The sequence below is a fragment of the Pleurotus ostreatus genome, assembly GCF_014466165.1.
Source record: "Pleurotus ostreatus strain PC9 chromosome Unknown scaffold_3, whole genome shotgun sequence".
Lineage (NCBI taxonomy): Eukaryota > Fungi > Basidiomycota > Agaricomycetes > Agaricales > Pleurotaceae > Pleurotus > Pleurotus ostreatus.
This window is the reverse complement of record NW_023503158.1, coordinates 870733-888103: the sequence shown is the minus strand read 5'-3', so window position 1 is coordinate 888103 and position 17371 is coordinate 870733. Positions and strand designations below refer to the sequence as shown.

The 17371-nt window shown below is 50.4% G+C and overlaps 7 protein-coding genes across 7 annotated transcripts; 4 read left to right on the top strand and 3 right to left on the bottom strand.

Moving 5' to 3' along the window:
- Nucleotides 1-389: 389 nt before the first annotated feature.
- KHA1_2 (K(+)/H(+) antiporter) lies at nt 390-3300 on the top strand (the record flags this gene model as incomplete). Its single annotated transcript, XM_036774328.1, has 6 exons — nt 390-458; nt 512-587; nt 649-1505; nt 1559-1746; nt 1800-2820; nt 2875-3300. The coding sequence occupies 6 exons, from the start codon at nt 390-392 to the stop codon at nt 3298-3300; spliced, it is 2637 nt and encodes an 878-aa protein (XP_036632830.1).
- A 375-nt stretch (nt 3301-3675) lies between these two features.
- On the top strand, nt 3676-4572 carry PC9H_004745 (uncharacterized protein; the record flags this gene model as incomplete). The annotated part of the gene is made up of 1 exon (XM_036774327.1): nt 3676-4572. The coding sequence occupies one exon, from the start codon at nt 3676-3678 to the stop codon at nt 4570-4572; it is 897 nt and encodes a 298-aa protein (XP_036632829.1).
- Nucleotides 4573-4871: 299 nt separating this feature from the next.
- Nucleotides 4872-5876, bottom strand: PC9H_004744 (uncharacterized protein; the record flags this gene model as incomplete). Its single annotated transcript, XM_036774326.1, has 5 exons — nt 4872-4986; nt 5045-5273; nt 5323-5631; nt 5689-5767; nt 5835-5876. The coding sequence occupies 5 exons, from the start codon at nt 5874-5876 to the stop codon at nt 4872-4874; spliced, it is 774 nt and encodes a 257-aa protein (XP_036632828.1).
- A 2088-nt stretch (nt 5877-7964) lies between these two features.
- Nucleotides 7965-8405, top strand: PC9H_004743 (uncharacterized protein; the record flags this gene model as incomplete). The annotated part of the gene is made up of 3 exons (XM_036774325.1): nt 7965-8117; nt 8170-8189; nt 8243-8405. 3 exons carry the CDS (start codon nt 7965-7967, stop codon nt 8403-8405), a joined length of 336 nt encoding a protein of 111 aa, XP_036632827.1.
- Nucleotides 8406-9215: 810 nt separating this feature from the next.
- On the bottom strand, nt 9216-11191 carry PC9H_004742 (uncharacterized protein; the record flags this gene model as incomplete). Its single annotated transcript, XM_036774324.1, has 4 exons — nt 9216-10103; nt 10159-10685; nt 10748-10964; nt 11012-11191. 4 exons carry the CDS (start codon nt 11189-11191, stop codon nt 9216-9218), a joined length of 1812 nt encoding a protein of 603 aa, XP_036632826.1.
- Nucleotides 11192-12295: 1104 nt separating this feature from the next.
- PC9H_004741 (uncharacterized protein) lies at nt 12296-12661 on the bottom strand (the record flags this gene model as incomplete). The annotated part of the gene is made up of 1 exon (XM_036774323.1): nt 12296-12661. The coding sequence occupies one exon, from the start codon at nt 12659-12661 to the stop codon at nt 12296-12298; it is 366 nt and encodes a 121-aa protein (XP_036632825.1).
- Nucleotides 12662-14803: 2142 nt separating this feature from the next.
- Nucleotides 14804-17057, top strand: PC9H_004740 (uncharacterized protein; the record flags this gene model as incomplete). The annotated part of the gene is made up of 8 exons (XM_036774322.1): nt 14804-14818; nt 14868-14906; nt 14962-15003; nt 15218-15877; nt 15935-16041; nt 16099-16257; nt 16326-16932; nt 17010-17057. The coding sequence occupies 8 exons, from the start codon at nt 14804-14806 to the stop codon at nt 17055-17057; spliced, it is 1677 nt and encodes a 558-aa protein (XP_036632824.1).
- Nucleotides 17058-17371: the final 314 nt, after the last annotated feature.

Here is a 17371-nt window from a genome sequence, read left to right as displayed (position 1 = left end):
TGGTGACCTCACTTCACTGAGTTAGAGCCAAGACTGGTGTGCCAAGGTATGCTGATGGTCGTCTCGAATCTCGCTCTCCAACGTTACATGTTACATGCTACCGGACCCTTTATCGCCAAGGCCAATAGTTGATAGCAATGCCTGGCTTTCGAAGACTCCTAGCACAGTGAATTTCGATAGGAAGTGCGTCAGAAAAGCTTTCCTCGTTTTCGATTGCGACAAGCTTTCCATGAAGGAGGAAATCGAAAGAGTATGTTCAGAGGATACGCAGCTGGCATGTGGAATGATCAATGGAGTTGCCGCCAGGGCCCACCATTGATCGAGTGTTCCAGGGATACAACATATAAAGATGCAGTTAGGGACTGATTGCTCTCTTCCTCTTCTCCATCATGGGCGAGCTCACCCAAAGGTCCGTTGAATTTGCACATGCGATATTTGGAAGAGCCGCCTCAGAGCAGGTACGTTTGGTCAGCCCCTCTCATGGCGCAGTGAGACTCAATGGATTTCGCAGGGCGGTGTTCTTTCTGGCGATAACCCCACACACTACAATGCGCAAAATCCTATAAGGTTATGGATCATTCAAGTTGGTGAGTAATTACTGGCACTTTTTGGACATTTTGTGAGCTCATGGCACGGCCCGCCCTTCAGTTATTATTATCTCAATGTCCCAGTTTCTTGCGCTATTCCTAGGGCGTATCCGACAACCTCGAGTTATTGCAGAGGTCATTGGCGGCGTGATCCTTGGTCCAACAGTCATGGGGCGCATTCCCCATTTTCGTCAAAGAATCTTCCCGGAAGAGGGCATGGCCATGCTCTCATTGACCAGCACGATTGGCCTGATTCTGTTTCTTTTCCTCGTCGGACTGGAAATTGATACCAAGATTATGAAACGAAACATTCGCGCATCTTCGGCGGTATCCATTGCTGGCCTTGTCATTCCCCTCGGTCTCGGCGCTGCCCTGGGTGTTGGTGTTTACAGGGAGTTTATAAGCGACACCGTCAACTTTGGATATTTCCTGCTCTTTATAGCCGTTGCTGTTGGCATAACCGCCTTCCCGGTTCTGTGCCGTATTCTGACGGAACTGAAGCTTCTCGATACCTCCGTCGGTGTCGTCGTCCTGTCCGCCGGCGTAGGCAACGACGTCATTGGCTGGATTCTGTTGGCCTTGACTGTCGCCCTCGTCAACGCATCTAGCGGTCTTACGGCCCTCTGGGTGCTTCTATGCTGTGCAGGATTCGTTGTTCTGCTCCTCTATCCTGGCAAGTGGGGTTATGTCTGGCTTGCGCGCCGGACGGGGAGCTTGGAGCAAGGCGCGCCGACTCCTTTCATGATGACAATCACTATCTTCGTTGTCTTCGGATCAGCGTTCTTCACCGACATCATCGGTGTTCATGCTATCTTCGGTGGTTTCCTCGCAGGCCTCATCATCCCCCATGAGAATGGCTACGCTATCTCCTTGGTTGAGAAGCTAGAAGACCTCGTTTCCATCCTTTTCTTGCCGCTTGTGAGTTGTACCACATTGGCGAGATAGGAATTATCTAATCCCTTTGTTCTTAGTACTTCACTTTGTCAGGCCTACGAACCAATCTCGGCCTGCTCGACGATGGCAGGACTTGGGGCTATGTCATCCTCATTTGTGTAGTTGCATTCTCCGCGAAATTCTTCGCTTGCGGCGCCGCTGCTAAGGCGTTTGGCTTCAATTGGCGTGAATCGGCTGCCATTGGCTCGCTGATGTCCTGCAAAGGGTATGTCGTGATAAAGTCCCGAGTTAACGATAACTGATTTATGTTATTGTCAGCTTGGTCGAGCTGATTGTATTGAACATCGGTTTGCAAGCCAATATCCTCGATCCCCGCACTTTCTCGATGTTCGTCGTCCACGCCCTAGTATTGACATTCATCACCACACCGCTCGTCCTTGTGTTCTACCCAGAGAGGGTGCGTGTACATGAACACAGCGGTATCAAGGCTGGAGTCCCCGACAGCGGCGAATCGGGTACAGGCCGTCGTGGGTCGATTGACCAGCAAGAACACAAGACTAGATTCACTTTAGTTTTGGAGAGGTTCGAACAGCTCCCCATTGCGATGACCCTCTCCCAGTTGTTGCAAGGTCCTACCACATCAGCGGCATCTACTGTGCAGCTGAGTAGCAAAGCTTTGGAGGCAGGCGTGGAGTCAGCAGAAGACTCTCATTCTCAATCCGCAGTGTCGATCGACACTCTGCGACTCATCGAGTTGACCAATCGTACTTCTGCCGTCCTCAAATCGCAAGAAGCTGAGACGCTTTTGTGGAACGATCCCATCATTGGTGTCTTCAGGACCTTTGGACGTCTAAACCGTTTGTCCGTAACTGCGGCCCTCTCCGTTGTTAACAACGAGCAATTTCCATCAGCCATTTCAGATCACGCCATCGAAACGAACTCACAGATGGTCATACTCCCATGGTGCAACACCAATGTCGGAATACATGCCGAAGCTGCGAATTCTTCTACGACCAGCCTCCGATGGACCAATTTTGATCAAACCAATTCTGTCGTGTACTCCGAATTCGTTCGCAAGGTGTTCTTAACTTCGCCGACCGATGTTGCCGTCTTTGTGGATCGCGGCATTCATCCTTCCTCGTATATCAATACTGCGGAGCAGCATCTATTCTTGCCATTCTTCGGAGGACCAGATGATCGCCTGGCGCTTAGCCTCATCGTACAGCTTTGCGCAAATCCCTCCGTTAAAGCCACCGTAATACGGATCCAAACCATAGCCGATGATGGTCTTACGCCAACAACCACGAACCAAGATCCCAAGTTGGCTCTCGCTCACAATGTACGTTATCATCTCTGTTTCGTGCTGTGGCATCCATGCTGAAATTTTGTGCAGACCGTCGCCGCTGACACTGTCTACGGAGTTCAAAACACACAGACCCGTCTGCAGTCAGACACAGCGGATAATATCATATGGGAACGCTTCACTGGTTCATCCTCTCAGCATTCTAGGCATATCGCCTCCGCACTGTCTCGCATCACATTTGATGTTAGAGGCACGGGAAAGCCACTGCACACTATCATCGACCGCACTAATGAAATAATCGACGCTTCACGATCGCATTCTCGAAATGTTATCGCGGTCTTGGGGCGTTCGCGGCGTATGGCTGTCGAATCTCATCAAGCGGAACTGGTACAACTCTTGACTGAGCGAAATCAGTCGATTGGCACTGCTCTCCCTCGAGCATTAGGAGACGTAGGGGCCGCCTTTGTGGGTACTGGAGTCTCCGCAGATCTATTAGTCGTGCAGGCTGCAGTTTAGTCTGCAGACCTATATTTTGACGCATTTTACGACTTCGACTTTCTCCCTAGTTACACCTATTGTGAGCTCACACTTCTGTACGACTACTATCACCTATTCAGGAACAAACTTCCGCTAAATTTACGATCCAACGTCACAATCACCAACGTTTTGTGCTCGTTTGACAGGCATGGGACTGTTGTACTTTTGGGGCGCGTCCGTTGTTTATGTGATGCACAGCTGCATGGGCCATCTTTCTTTGTGCCAACTTTGTATCACAACCCCCTGCCCCTCCTTAAGAACTCCACACTCATCTGTAGAACTTTCAGCGCTGAAATCGTCCAAATTACGAGTCTCGAAGCGACAACAATCTCAAGTACACGGGCACGGGGCGACATGATCACCCCTCATTCTTGCCGCAAACGGCCGAGATGTAGAAAGTGCCACTTGCCCATGGCGGGCCACCCGAGGGAGGGCAGGAAACTAGCCTGCGAGGCTGAGGACGTTGAGACCAAAGAGGTTGAAAGCGATATCGTGCAGACACCCACACCGCCTCAATCTCCTTCCCCTCTTCCAAAGCAGACGCCGAGTCCATTTTTCCACTGCAAGGAAAGCGTACCTGCCGACCCCGTCAAAGCAGAACCACAGGAATTATGCATGCTCCCGGATGGAACTATGTATCGGCGAAATCCCAACGCGACGTTCCCCAGTCCCTACAGGCCTCTGCCTCGCGAGGACTCCCTGGACTCATGGCAATCAACAGACCTTTGCGATGGCGATGGTAGAGCTATCCACGCTGGAGGTATTGAGAGAAGCCTGGACAATGGAGGAGACGATGAACCATCCCCCCCGATGACATTGCCAGAGATGCTTGAAAGGATTGGGGGGTATGCCAACCTTGCCGCCCTCACCTTCAGTGTTCATGGGCAGAACATTCGGATGGCTCAGGGGGTCGCGGACATAAGCGGCCTTCATTCTACCATTATCGCAAATCCACGGTGGAGCGAGGCATCCACTCATGGGGAGGAGGAAGGTCACTTTTGGCTGGTTGCGTCCAGGGACCAGGAGAATCTACGCCACGTGATCAACCCTCGAAATTCGAATATGCCGGGCGCCATGCCGGGCAATATGCCATCCATCGTGGAAGCAGAGGAATGGGCACAGGCGGCTGAGGTTAACGTTAACACAACGCCGCCCGCTTGGAGATGGCTGGCTGGGTTCCTCCGTATAGTAATCCCCTCCATTATTGGAGGTCTCGTCGTGCTCTGGGGTTTGGGGGTTGCCGTGGATTAAATCTATGGCTATACGGCGGCTGCGTTATTGCTGTGTACTATACGTCGGGTCATCTGTATGTGCTGTATGTGCTTGAAAGATATCTTAGATTGCAGATGGGAGCAGCTGGCTTAAGAATCCTTTCGTAACGCTGGTTTGGACCCTCATCTGCTCCCTTTATTATCCATACTCATTTTATCATGCCGAGATAATAGAGGAAGCAGAACCCGACCACGTTGAGTGCAACTGACTTGTGTGCCAAGTAATATGCGGACAGCGCAAAGGGGCGAGATTCAATATAAGTAGGTGCACAAGCAAAATTAAACCATCAACAATATTAAGACAACGGCTGCTCCTATAGTCGCGGTCACCCATTTAATTATTGCTGAAGGAGACTTATTGCTGGGAGCAGGGGGAGGAGATGTCGAAGCAACACTGTTTAGCCACATCAGCGGAAATCAGGCACCAAATCCAAAAGATGTACTACACTTACACAATCTTCTCCATGGCAAAGGACCATTGACCAGCTGAGTCTAGGGAGGAACCACTGACGATGACTTCAATGGCGTTCGACTGCCCCTGTAACGCAGCTTGCCCAAAACTGAGCGAACAGTTACTTGGGATAACACGACTGTCGGACGCCCCAAAAGTTGTCGTTTGTCCACGAACCATGACGTTATACAAAGCATTGTACGACGAAAGGCTCAGATAGACAGCATCACCTGAACGGCTAAGTTGAATGGCATTCAAGTAAATTTAGTTTCTTCTTACCTTGGAAATTGAAGGAAAAAGACGAGGAAGGTCCTGTGGCCATTCTTGATCGCGACGAAGCATTGCACAACGAAGTTACAGATATCCAGCTACCTCGGTAAGTTATCTGTGGATCGGTGGCTGGTATTTCGACCATCGACGAGCCTAATGATGGTATGGGAGAGGGAACGACAGCGGTGGCAGTGATGGATCGTACAGGGCTCGTACTGGTAGTCGCAGTCGACGCAGTGGTTCGCGTGATGGTCGGCGTGGTATTGGGCGCAATGTCAGATGTAGTGCTAGTCGTGGTTGTTAACCTATTGAACAAATCTGAGGATGGTAGTTCAATACCTACCTAAGCAACAACTGTAATTCGCGGGGCAGCACGTATTTCCTTCGCATCCCGTTTCGCTGTTTCTGCAGCAGCCACCGGCATAGCAAAATTGACCAGGATCGCAACATTCTCCTGATATTGGTTAAGTCAGGGAGCGGAGAGTCAGTGGACGTTATTGAAAAGAAGCGAAAGGCCTTACCGCCGCCACAGCATCAACCACCCAAAGGGCAGCATACTCCATCGTTACAAAGACCCCAACCCAAGGGACAAGATTGCCGCACAAGTAGGCCTGCAAGAGGGTTATCTCGGCGATCTACGCCGCCTCTACCACTGTTCGATATGAGTGGGTTTAAGAAGAGAGGGGTGAGCTCTGCAAGGTTGGCGTCCATAGATGGTTGTTCGACGGCCTGTGCAAGAATGCACACGGCATAGATGAAGAGTATCGCGCGGTACATAGTTTCTTCAAGTCGACAATGTCTGATTTTTGTCTGCCGAGGTAGGAGGGCTGTTATATACACCATTTGCACGCATTGAGTGGCGGGATAGAAGCAGCGATGTGTGCTTGATATAGATTGCTTTCTACTATCAATCATCATCAAACGATGTGTTTGTTCGAGGATCTTCACCTACAGATATCTTCAATAAATACCATAACGACCCACAGCATGTACACGGGTGATTTGCTTGATCAATCTGCAGCTCCCTTCAGTTCAGCATGAAAAGGGTCATACCTACTAGCAGGGCTCGATTCAAGTTTTCACAGTGGAGCAGAATATCCACCGCGACAGTGAACTCCGGGGATATAACACTTACTTACATTTAAGGTGAGGACACCACCGTTCTCCCATCGCGGACCCGCACCTGGGGTCTAAACAGATCTGAGATAATCAAGAAGAAGGACTGGATCAAGAATAATACCCATCCTCACATGTCAAACGTCAGGACAAGGCGTACGAGTCGGACCATTGGTCCCTTCACATATAATCTTCAGAGTGGCCCGGCATCTGTAAGGGGACACTCCTATTTTCTCCTATTCCCCTGTCCCTCTCCCTTCCTCCTTCGTTTCCTTTCTCCCTTCCTTCATCCCATGGACTATTATCTACATTCCCTTCATTCCCTTTCCTTCCCTCTCGCCCCCTTACCTTTCCGCTTCCCTTCCGTTCACTCCCTTCGCATCCGAGCCCCGTCCGGTGACTCCGAAGTCTTCCCGCGCTTCGGACTCGCCTCGGACTCGCTCGGACACTTCGGACTTGCTCGGACTCGTAGATACACTTTGGGGCTTGTCCGGGCTACCTCTATCCTCCTTTCCCACTTCATTACTCCTTGTCCCCACTTCCCCAGGTCGCTGGCACGACTCCTGTACATTCCCCTTCCACTTCATTATCACATGCCCCCTCATACCTTGTGATATTCGTTCGTACCTGTGGCTGGTGTACTGTACAGTTACCCTTCATTCCTCCCACGCTACTACAGTATATACTTCGCTTCCTAGCATGGAGAATCCTTATCCTGTTCTCTTTGGATTCTCCCTCTGCTAGGTGAGCAGCTCTCTCATGTATTGCAGTTAGTCTTATTCATCTCTTTGGATTCTCCCTCTGCTAGGCTTGCACTGTGCGGCTATCTTGAGGTTGCCCTTACAGCATCTATCTAGCTTGCTGGGGAAACGAGTAGTTCAATGCATCGATTGGTCTCAAACATCCAACACCAATACGAACCTGGTGAGCCGTTTTAGTAAAATATACATAAGAAGCCCAAACAAAGAGAACTGTCGTGTAAGAGCGGCCGCTAAGCCCCAGTGAGCCTTCTAAATTACCGTGCAGTGACAAGGCAATTGATGAATCACGGTTCGGGAAACGCGGAGAAAAGGGTTGAACATGGTGGTATGTAACTTATATTGAGTGGAAGTCGCCCAACTGAGTACCGAACGTTAACTTTCAGATCAGCGAGCCCTGAAAGTGGTCAGAAAATGTAGAGTCACAGGGTCACAATGTTGCTTTTAGCAATTCCATCCAGTGAACGATCTGCGAGAAGTGCTGAATCTTACTGTGCCCATTAATATTAATTGCTTAGACTCTAGCATAGCCCTTACTTAACGGTAAGTGCACCATGGTTAGTTCTCCATGCTGCACAACTGAAGCCAAAATTTCCCGTAGATTCCCCATGGGCCATGAATAGGGTTCGTGAAGGCCTCTCCCAACTCAAAGTCTGGGAGAATGTGAGTCTTGCAATCGCATGCAACCCACCCCAACTTACTGACGCCTTGAATCCCCCGGTTTTCAACAGCTATGCCTTCCGATGTTATTCATGACATGACGATAAGGCCATCCCGATGCACGATCATCGGTCGGAAGATTCGATTGAGGACTCTGATCCCGACGCCGAGTTCGGGGGCCACGCTGCCAGAGTTGCTCTGGAGAAGAAATTATTGTGGAAGATCGATCTTCGTATGAGCATCTTGATCGTCATTTACATCCTGAATTATGTACACATATCTCGGTCATATCTCAATTGCTTCAGGCTGACACTCCTCTCAGATCGACCGAAATAATGCAGGGTACGTTCATGCCCTTCCGTTCAGCCTGCCGTTCTGAGGTGGTTGTTCTCCAGCACCGCGTGGCTACGCGGATTCGAGGCCGACTTGCATCTGCAAGGCCAGCAATTCCCTACTCTCCTGTCTATCTTATATGTGGGATACATCATCATGCAAATTCCGTCGTTCGTTACCATCATTTCCTATCTCCATGTACATGTGTCTTTAATGGACCAATGATTGCAGGAACATGTTCCTCAACTGGATCGGCAAACCGTCTATATACTTACCCGCCTGTATGATCATGTGGGGTATGATCTCCACGTTGACAGGTCCGTTCTCTTTTGTTTCTGATGCGTATACGCACGCGACTCGCCGTGGTGATATACAGGCATGACGAAAAGGTGAATAGTTATTCTGGGTATCTAGCTAGGGCCTTGTTGAACATCGTCTTAGCTTCATTGGTGCGCTGCTCACAAGATTCTTCCTAGGATTCGGCAACGGCAATAAGAACACTTAGTACTTATCAATTATGTTGCATATCACAGCCAGCGTGGTGCAAACGATCTGGGTATGGGCATACTGAATGAACACGGCCGGTGACCAAGAAGACAGCGGGAAGACGGAGCGCCAACGAAAGGCTGCAAGCTCAAGTTTACTGAGCGTGTGAACATATGATCTCGCTGATCAACTAGACTGTCGCAAAGAGCTTGTATCGTAATTGGCGTTGAATGTACTTTCTAAGAGACGCCTCAATTCTTGTGCCGTATTTCAGCGCTGTTGAGACCATAGATTGTAGCTCTTTCGGACATGATTCTGATGCCCCGCTCAGTTTCGCTCGCCAGTTTTGTAGGAACATGTTCACTGGGACATTCTCGTCGCTTTTCCATGCATTTTGGGCTAATATTCTGTCCGCAAAGTATGTCCATAGCGGGCGGTCTTGCAGTTTGAGGTATTCTTTTACCCGAATTGACAGACTTTGGTATTTCATAGAATGTGGAATGATTTCATATTTGTGGCTTCACGACACATACAAAGAGTACCTACGTATCATCCAAGTCGCCGGAGCCATTCCATATCATGTTCTCGAGTAATCAAAGCATACGGCTGCGTGCCAAGAGGCCAAGGAATACCAGTTGATAGGAAAGGGGGATACCGAGCTTCGCCTTCTTTCCCTGCCCAATCGAAATCGATCAACTTGAACGAACTGTTCACGTACATGATGTTTGGGGTGCGAAGGTCTCCGAACACAAGACCGTTATCATGCAAAACTTTGACAATGTTGCCCACATTGGATTGGACTTTGCAGGCTTGCCATTGGTCGGCAGTGAGACCATTGACTGTGGTGCCGCTGAGGTACTCCATTGCAATTAGGAGCAGACCTGGGCGTCTTGGTTGCGCTTGGCCGCAGTGAAACAGCTTCGGAGCCATGCCCATATCAGCAAGAAGCTGATGGGCCTCAACGCAGTACCGCGCTGCGAACTTGACGACGATCAGTTGTCCTTGTTCATCAGTTTTTGAAGGCTCGAGTAAGCATTCCGGACCTTCAACGATTTCCGCGAGAAAGGCGACGCAAGCATTGTCGCGTTCCAGCGGCCGCAGATAGCGAAAGACCACATTCCCAGAAGGAGAAGGGTAAGAGGTGATAGACGGGAAGAAGCGTGGGTGGGATGGTGCTTCCGCCAAGGAAAAAGTAGGTAACTCAGTGTCGTACCACTCACGAAGGCGATGGAGGGCGCGAGCGAGAGAGTAGAACAGCTTGGAGAGCTGAATGCAGTGTTGCTCTTCCAAAGGCGTGCTGAGGCCAAGCCAGGCGAGATCGGTGAGGCGCTGTACGATGCATTTGTGCGTAAGGACTGCACCAAGAACCCCGAACCATGGTCCCCCGATTGCAATAAGGAATGTGGGGCAACAACAACGCTCCCGAATGAAATTATTCTGCATAATTGTCAGTTTGTTATGTAGGACTTCCATACTACTTTTTGGAACTCACTTCAGGAAGACTCCACATACGCTGCATCGAGAAGGAAGCTTGTGTGGTAACATCAGTTGATCCCTCACCGTACTCGTTTTGATACTCTTCAATGCAAATGGCCGCGGCCTGGCTCGTTGTCTTGAGGAGGACGTGAAGGCCTGTAGCGTCTGGAGCCGTGCCGTCAGAGTTTGTTACTCTTGCTAAGGCGCAATCCATCACATCGTTGAGAGGTCCCTGTAGCTTCGTCCTACGGGTTTCTTCCGCATTGTAAATCGCGGAGGCGAGATCCATCAGCTTTGCCACTTTGGGGATGAGTTTCTTTGGGACCTCCAGGGTGGGGTCGGCAATGTCAGCCAGAAACTGAGAGAATGCGGGATTGTAGAGCTCTACAGGGGGTGCCGTAGTGTTGGCAGGGTCACGGAAATCGTATCTACCATCCAACAACAAGGTCTCCTTCGTAGCCTGGTTCCGACGATAATTGGCGGACTTGGAGATCTCGCTAGGCGTTTGGCTTCTACGAGACTGTGCAATGGTAGTGTTATAAACTTGACAACCAATTCGACAGTCAACAGATGACACGGAGCAGATACAGCGAACCACCACATACCATTGCGTAACTCTGTAAGTACATCTTTCTCCTCGGTATTGTGGGTTGTAGGCTGGATCGTAGAGTTGACGGAGATGATTCCATGATAGTATTTATCCTGTTCTTGTAATCGAGGTAGAAGTGAGGACAATTCAGTGGCATCATGGAGATAATCGGCGATTTCGTGTAGGTCTGCGGGAAACGTGTACGGAGGACGGGTCTCCCGGGATATACGTACCTAGTATTATCAGAAAACGCTCAGAGGCATCAATGGCGATCACTTACCTCCTTCTTGAACTTGTAGATCTCCCATTCACCTGGTGCAGACGACATGGCGAAATAGTCGTTGAACTGGCGGAAGAATTGCAATGCAAGTTCAGATACAGACAGCTCAGGATCCGCTCTGAGATGGATTGCTCTCATCGAAGGCTTTTCCCGGCAAAGGAAGAAGAAAGACTTTGACATTTTGGTTTGTGGTGAAACGTGTGATGGCCGTTCAGAATAAAGCGGCGCATTGGAATCAAGATTATGTGACCGGCGGCGGTGCTCAGTCGCAAGACAAAATTTGAACAAATTACTGGAGCGAAGAGTCCTCGTCAATGATAAAACCTCAGCGCGAGAACTCAGTAGCTCACTATAGGTATTAGGGGATCACATATCCGAGGGTTGTGTACGATTCAAATAGGCCCAGGATTGGTACAAGATTCAATATATCAATAACTGATTGTTCATAGCTACAAAAACTAACGAAACTACGCGAAGACAGCTTTGGTAAATCTCAGTGACAATGACAGAGGCACGAGGCTTGTCGGCACTTTAGAGGCTGAGGTTGATGGGAACGCAGCCAACTTCCCTGGGTCAGTCCCAGCCTAGAAACTCCCCACGGATCGTGTGCCCTCCCCTACACGCAACCAGGTGTCGCCGTACGACACCCACTACCATCCCCGCAATTCATTCCCTCGGCCTCCGTCAAAGCGTGCAGTAGCTCTGGCTTTGATGAACGCATTCTCTCAGCTAGGAAACATCGCTGGCTCGTATGTATGGCCGCAAGCTTGGGGTCCCACCTACCGCAACTCGTACGGAATATGTATCGCAACGGCGGGGTGCACGATCATCATGTGTTGGATCTTCAGGTGGCATTTAGCGAGGCTGAATCGGCGGGCTGAGCTAGACGAGCAGCGCAGAGGAGTTACGACCAAGGGTTTCAGGTATATCCTGTAATCCATGAAGCAGTCTCACTCAGCGAGAGTGCGCAAGTGTTTCGATAGTTGTAACATATATTGATTCCATGACTACACGAGTCGTAGCAGTGTAGCATAGCTGATGATACACAATGTTGAAGCAACAGGGTATCTAGTGTATCATCGGCGCGCCCATGGAGATATACAAAACATGTCGTAGGACCGAATGGGGCGGTCCTCAATCGTCATCGTCGTTCTAATCCAATATTGCATATCCTTCCGATCGTAATATCACCCCAACACATCTGAAACATTGCACCTGTAAAATGAAGATATCCCGATCAGAATGGTGTGTTGATTTCAGCGAGCGAGAACACATACCACTCAGTTACTGCCCACGTCTTGAGAAATCCCTTGCGTGACCTCGTACGTAGTAGGCTACCACCACGGGACGATCGTCACGGGCTTCCATCTGCTCGTAGTCGTCATTGCTGTGGGCTGCCACTGGTACCCGGCGTACGAAGTCTCGTGGGTGAGCACGAGCGTGGTAGGTCGACTCAGCGTATCCGCGATCGTAATGGCCTGACCGAATTTCAGGTACATCGCGTGCCTCCGCGGCTTCAACATGATCGTTGAAGTAGCGCGAGTCAACGCGAGAGCGGTTCATCTCGCGGCGGGGGATGATGGCCGAGTTGACGAGGGATCCGGCAACGGCAATGGCGATGAGGGTAGCGGCGGTGAATGATACACGCATGTTGATAAGGTGGAGGTGAGTGGGTGAGTGAGGGTGAGGTGGGTGGTTGTGGAAGGAGGAGGAGGATGAACACAAATTTGAGGGATTCAAATGGGCAAAACGTCAAGTTTTGTGTGAACGAGGGGAGCGAGAACAAGACTAGCTTGTTGTGCTGCGCGACGAGGAGATGAACAAGACTAGCTTGTTTATCGAGGTGAAGACCGAGCTTAGAGAGTTGGGAGAGCGAGAGGGAGGGTATATATACTGTTGTCGTCATAGCCTATCCCTTGGCGGCTGATGGGCGACTAATCACGTTTCGAAGGAACGCAGCTGGTTGGGGTAGGGTGAACTTGGTGAAACGAGGGTGAAACGCACAGAGCGGTGCATGGTGCTGCGTCCGGGAGGGCTATTTCGGGCCATGAAGCTTGAGATTCAGCACCAAGGACGAAGGTGGACAACAACCATGTGGTCAGTAATCAAAATGGGGTCCGGGGCAGGGTTCCAACATGTTCCACTGCACATGATGAAGCAGTATAGCTGAAACTGTAGACCGGGTATAGTGCAACCTATCATTATAAACTCCACTATAGTTATGTGTCGCGGCGAGAGTGAACTCTCAGTACGACCGCAACTTCCAGCGGCGAGACGGATGGCAAGCAAGACCTAAAGTTCTATGAAGAGCATGTCTTTCTCGATTCTGGCTACAGGAGCTGGTGGTTTCAAATCTGATCCACGTCTGTTGGTAGTCTCGAGTAAGTTCTTCGCAAATTCGCCCTGGATTTCGGCTCAATGGCGTTAACGAATGGGGCCGACGTCGATGGCGGGTGCTTTGCAAAACCTACCATGGTCATCGGGCAACCCAGTCAAACCAACCGTTGTAACGCGCCGGGCACCGTAAAGGCCCCCAGCGTAGGTATATCCCAACAGCGAGTCCAAAACCAAGCAAGTCCGACTGGCTCGTCGCTGTGCAGTTGTGGGTCTTTCTCGACTCGAAACCTGGCTCCAGAACACGCCTACTTATACCTTGAATCTGGTCTGAGGCGGCCTCGAGTATGTCCCTCGGCTCAATGATGTTGATGAACGTTACCAGCCAAGACACGTCCGATGTTGGCCTTCGGGCTAAACCCACGGTCATCGGAGCAGCAGAGTAGAGGTGAGCGGAAGCTCGACTGAACGTGGTCAACTCATGGCAATGTCGCACTCCACAACTTCAAGAACGGCACGCCGAGGCAAGTTGGCAAGGAGATGAATGGGAGAACGTGGATTTTCTGCGATTCCACATATGAGGATTGTCAGGCTTGAGGTCGATGAGCGCGGTGGTGAGCTCGTCCCCTCTCGTGAAGCGTTGAAGTTGTGATGCCTTTGAAGTACAGTGTTCCCGCTGATGTAGCACTCCGGAACTCACCATCTAGGGATATAGATTTTCCTGGAAACGGCCATCTGAGTTGATCAGTGGACAAAGTTCAGCCTCTGATCGCGCACATACCATGATTCCGCCCGGGCCCTGAAAGTCCTTGTTCTCTGAATGGGTTGTCTGATTCCAGCAGTACGGTAGGGACACCGCGGCGCCTTGCCAGAGGCGAGCGCTCTCGTCATCTTGTACGATCACCTCGACACGCTCCCACTTGGCAACAGCGTGGCCTTTGAGTCGCCTATCATACAAGTCAGTTAAAAGCCTGTTTTTAATTATAAGGCTTCCACGAAGAACAGGAGACGCCATCAGGAACTCGAGTCTACATTCATGGTGTCACGGAATTCCCATGTGCTTGTTGACCTCAGTTCTTCCAGATTTTGAGGAACCGGCCCTTTCCCTGAGGGCGTTGAATCGGCACTTGACTCTTTATAATTCTCTACTATGCACCTCCTGTGATTTCGCGTTTGCCAGACCGTATCCCATAGCAGCCGGCCTCAAGCTTAACGACTCCTCGTGCTGGTATCCAACCTTATCTCTGCATCCCCCTCTCACCTCGACGTTGGGTTTGCTGTATGGCGAGAGGCAGCTGGTCGAAGAATTACACAGCAGAATTGAATCCTTGGGCTGCTAGGTTCAACATCAGGTCGCATCTCAGTAAAGTCACACTTGGTACGCTCTTGGACTGCATCCCCTTTCAATGCTTTCATCTGAGAACGATCCTATCCAGCCCACATTTTATCTGGTGACACATGTCCTCCAATAAGGTGCGCAACGCGAAGTTTGTTCATCCCGCGATGCCGGTGACACCTGCAGAACAGTCTGTCCGACTTCGAGGCCTACCTCAGATACAAGGTGCGGAGCTTTCTTAACACTGTGAGAGGGGGTGAGGCGCCGACACCATCTATAGGAGCACTCCCTGGAAAACCTGCAGTTCATCATATGGTTCCAGGTATGTGCGTTTGTGCTAGTCGTCGAACTGAAGTTGCCCTCCACCCTCCCCTCCTTGCCTTGCACTCGTCATCTTGCTGCCTACTACCCTCACACCCCTCCGCGTTCCCACACGATTATCTCTTTGACCCTGCCTTTCTTCGCGAAATTCTTCGGAACCTTCTCCGTTCCTGATTAAGTTCCACCGACGATACTCACATACCTCATTAATCCAGGATTATCGCAGACGCTTCTTTGCCCTCTCCGAAATCGAGAAAGCGTACAGCCCAGGTCCATCCGCTTCAGAATTCCAGACACCCTCGAGCCTCAGTCACGCAGACGTTGAACGCCGAGCCCTTGACAGTTTCACAAAGCTGCAATGTAGTCATGGCCGATGCCATGTTTCTTGCCAACTGGAGTCCCTGTCACCTTCCATCTCACCAAACGCGCGTTCCGAGAATGTTCGCTTAAATCGTTTAGCCCCCTTAACAACCACCCTAGCCCCGTGCTCACCCGCTCCGTCGCTTCCTTCTTCGCCAGCCACACCGTACACAACTCGACGAGTTTCCCTTATTCCCCTATTGTCCGCGTCTCCTCCCTCTGCATTCCATCTTACCTCACCGGGCGTCGCTTTCACGACACCCGATCCAAATAATGGCAACGTCCCACATGGACTGGACCATAACACACTTCCATCATCGCAAACCGGATCCCACGTCAAGCTCCACGAGAATCACACATCACAATGTATACACGACAAGCAACCTTTTCGCGTGGAATGCATGCGTATTGTTGCGACATTCCTTCAGCCCGGCGCCGTGAAAGAACTTCCGCTCGATGAGATCATCCGTGATACTGTAGTGCGAGATCTAACATCCAGTACGCATCCAGACGTGGTAAGAAACCCCGCAAGAACCGTTTCTCGCAATGAAACTGATTGACCGACAAATCAGTTCCTCACTGCTTATGAAGAAATATATCAAATGACAGAGCACACCAGTCTACCTCGATTTTTGGCATTTTCAACTACGAACATTAATCGCCCGAAGCAGTTATTTTGGTGTGTCCTACAGTTCTCTCAATGCTTTACACCAATACTAATGTAATGTCCGATTAGGTATCTTTGCGGCGTTCTTTTCCTCTTGACTAGCGTCGCTTCTGCAGTGGCAATCATCACCATGGTTCCTGACTCCAACTCCTCAAATCGGGCTTGGAGGCTTTTTGCCCTTCCTTGGGCATGGTTTGGGTCAATGCAGATATACGCTGCCTCTATGGGGTGAGCAACCTGATCTACCTTCGCTTCCCTGCTCTCTTTACTGATTCTCCCCTTAATGTGGCGTTTAGCTTCTGTAACCAGGTATGGAGCCGAAATGGTGTTCAACTCCATGCCTGGGAGCTCTCAGAGGTCGACGAAGAATCTAAACTTTTCGTTGAGAAGATCATATCAAACGCGACTCACGACAGCTCTTCTGAGCGACATGCACCCCATGCCACCCTTGTGATTACCCCCCATTCACGCCCCAACGTCCCTCATGTCCATACACAGCCACGATCCCGTTCCTCCTGTTATACTGATTCCACCATTAACGCTACCACCAACAACGTCAGCTCTAGCGTAACGCATAGCGACCCATGGGCGTCCCAGCCCCACGAATTCGACGAGCCGCTAACACCATACCCACTCCCACCACGCGAGGCAACATCTACCCTCGACTCGCAGACAGTTTCTGTCGTTGCGCCGTTCCTATCGCTTGATCACGAAGATGACAAAACCGGCGATCAGAAAACACCCTCGCGTGAAATCCGCGAAGTCTATCCAGAGTCCCATGATGGGACTCTGGCACGCCCACCCATATTTGGCCCAGAGAGGGTCGTTCAGGACGCTAGAATAAAAGCTGCCCATGGTCGAGTGATGAACTCGATCTGGTTGGTAGGGTTCGTGTATGTATTGGTGAGTTTCTCGAACTCTTCTCCGCCCCACCCCTTGTTGTTATGATCAAGCGCTTACCCATGAGCTATGGAAAATAGATTTTCTCGGCCGTCATTTTCTCGGTGCCTAGCCGTGTTCGTTCGTAACTTATTGTCTAATCGATGTTTCCATGTGACGACGCAGGTAGTCTTGTTCTGCACTGTATTTTTGAGATTGTGGGTGTAAAAGTGGCATTAGTGTGCCGTCTTGTCTTCTTCATGGGATTCTAGTGGCGCGATCGACTCTTACGGACAATATATTTGTACCCCCCAATTAGCCTAGCAAGGGATGTAGCGTTAATAATTTAAAGATACTCATGAACCGAATGAAGGGGCCTGTTGAGGTTAGCGATACATTATCAAATTGTTGCCAGCCGTACAGCAGCTGTTCATTATGTTTGCATCGACGCGGAGACTATGGG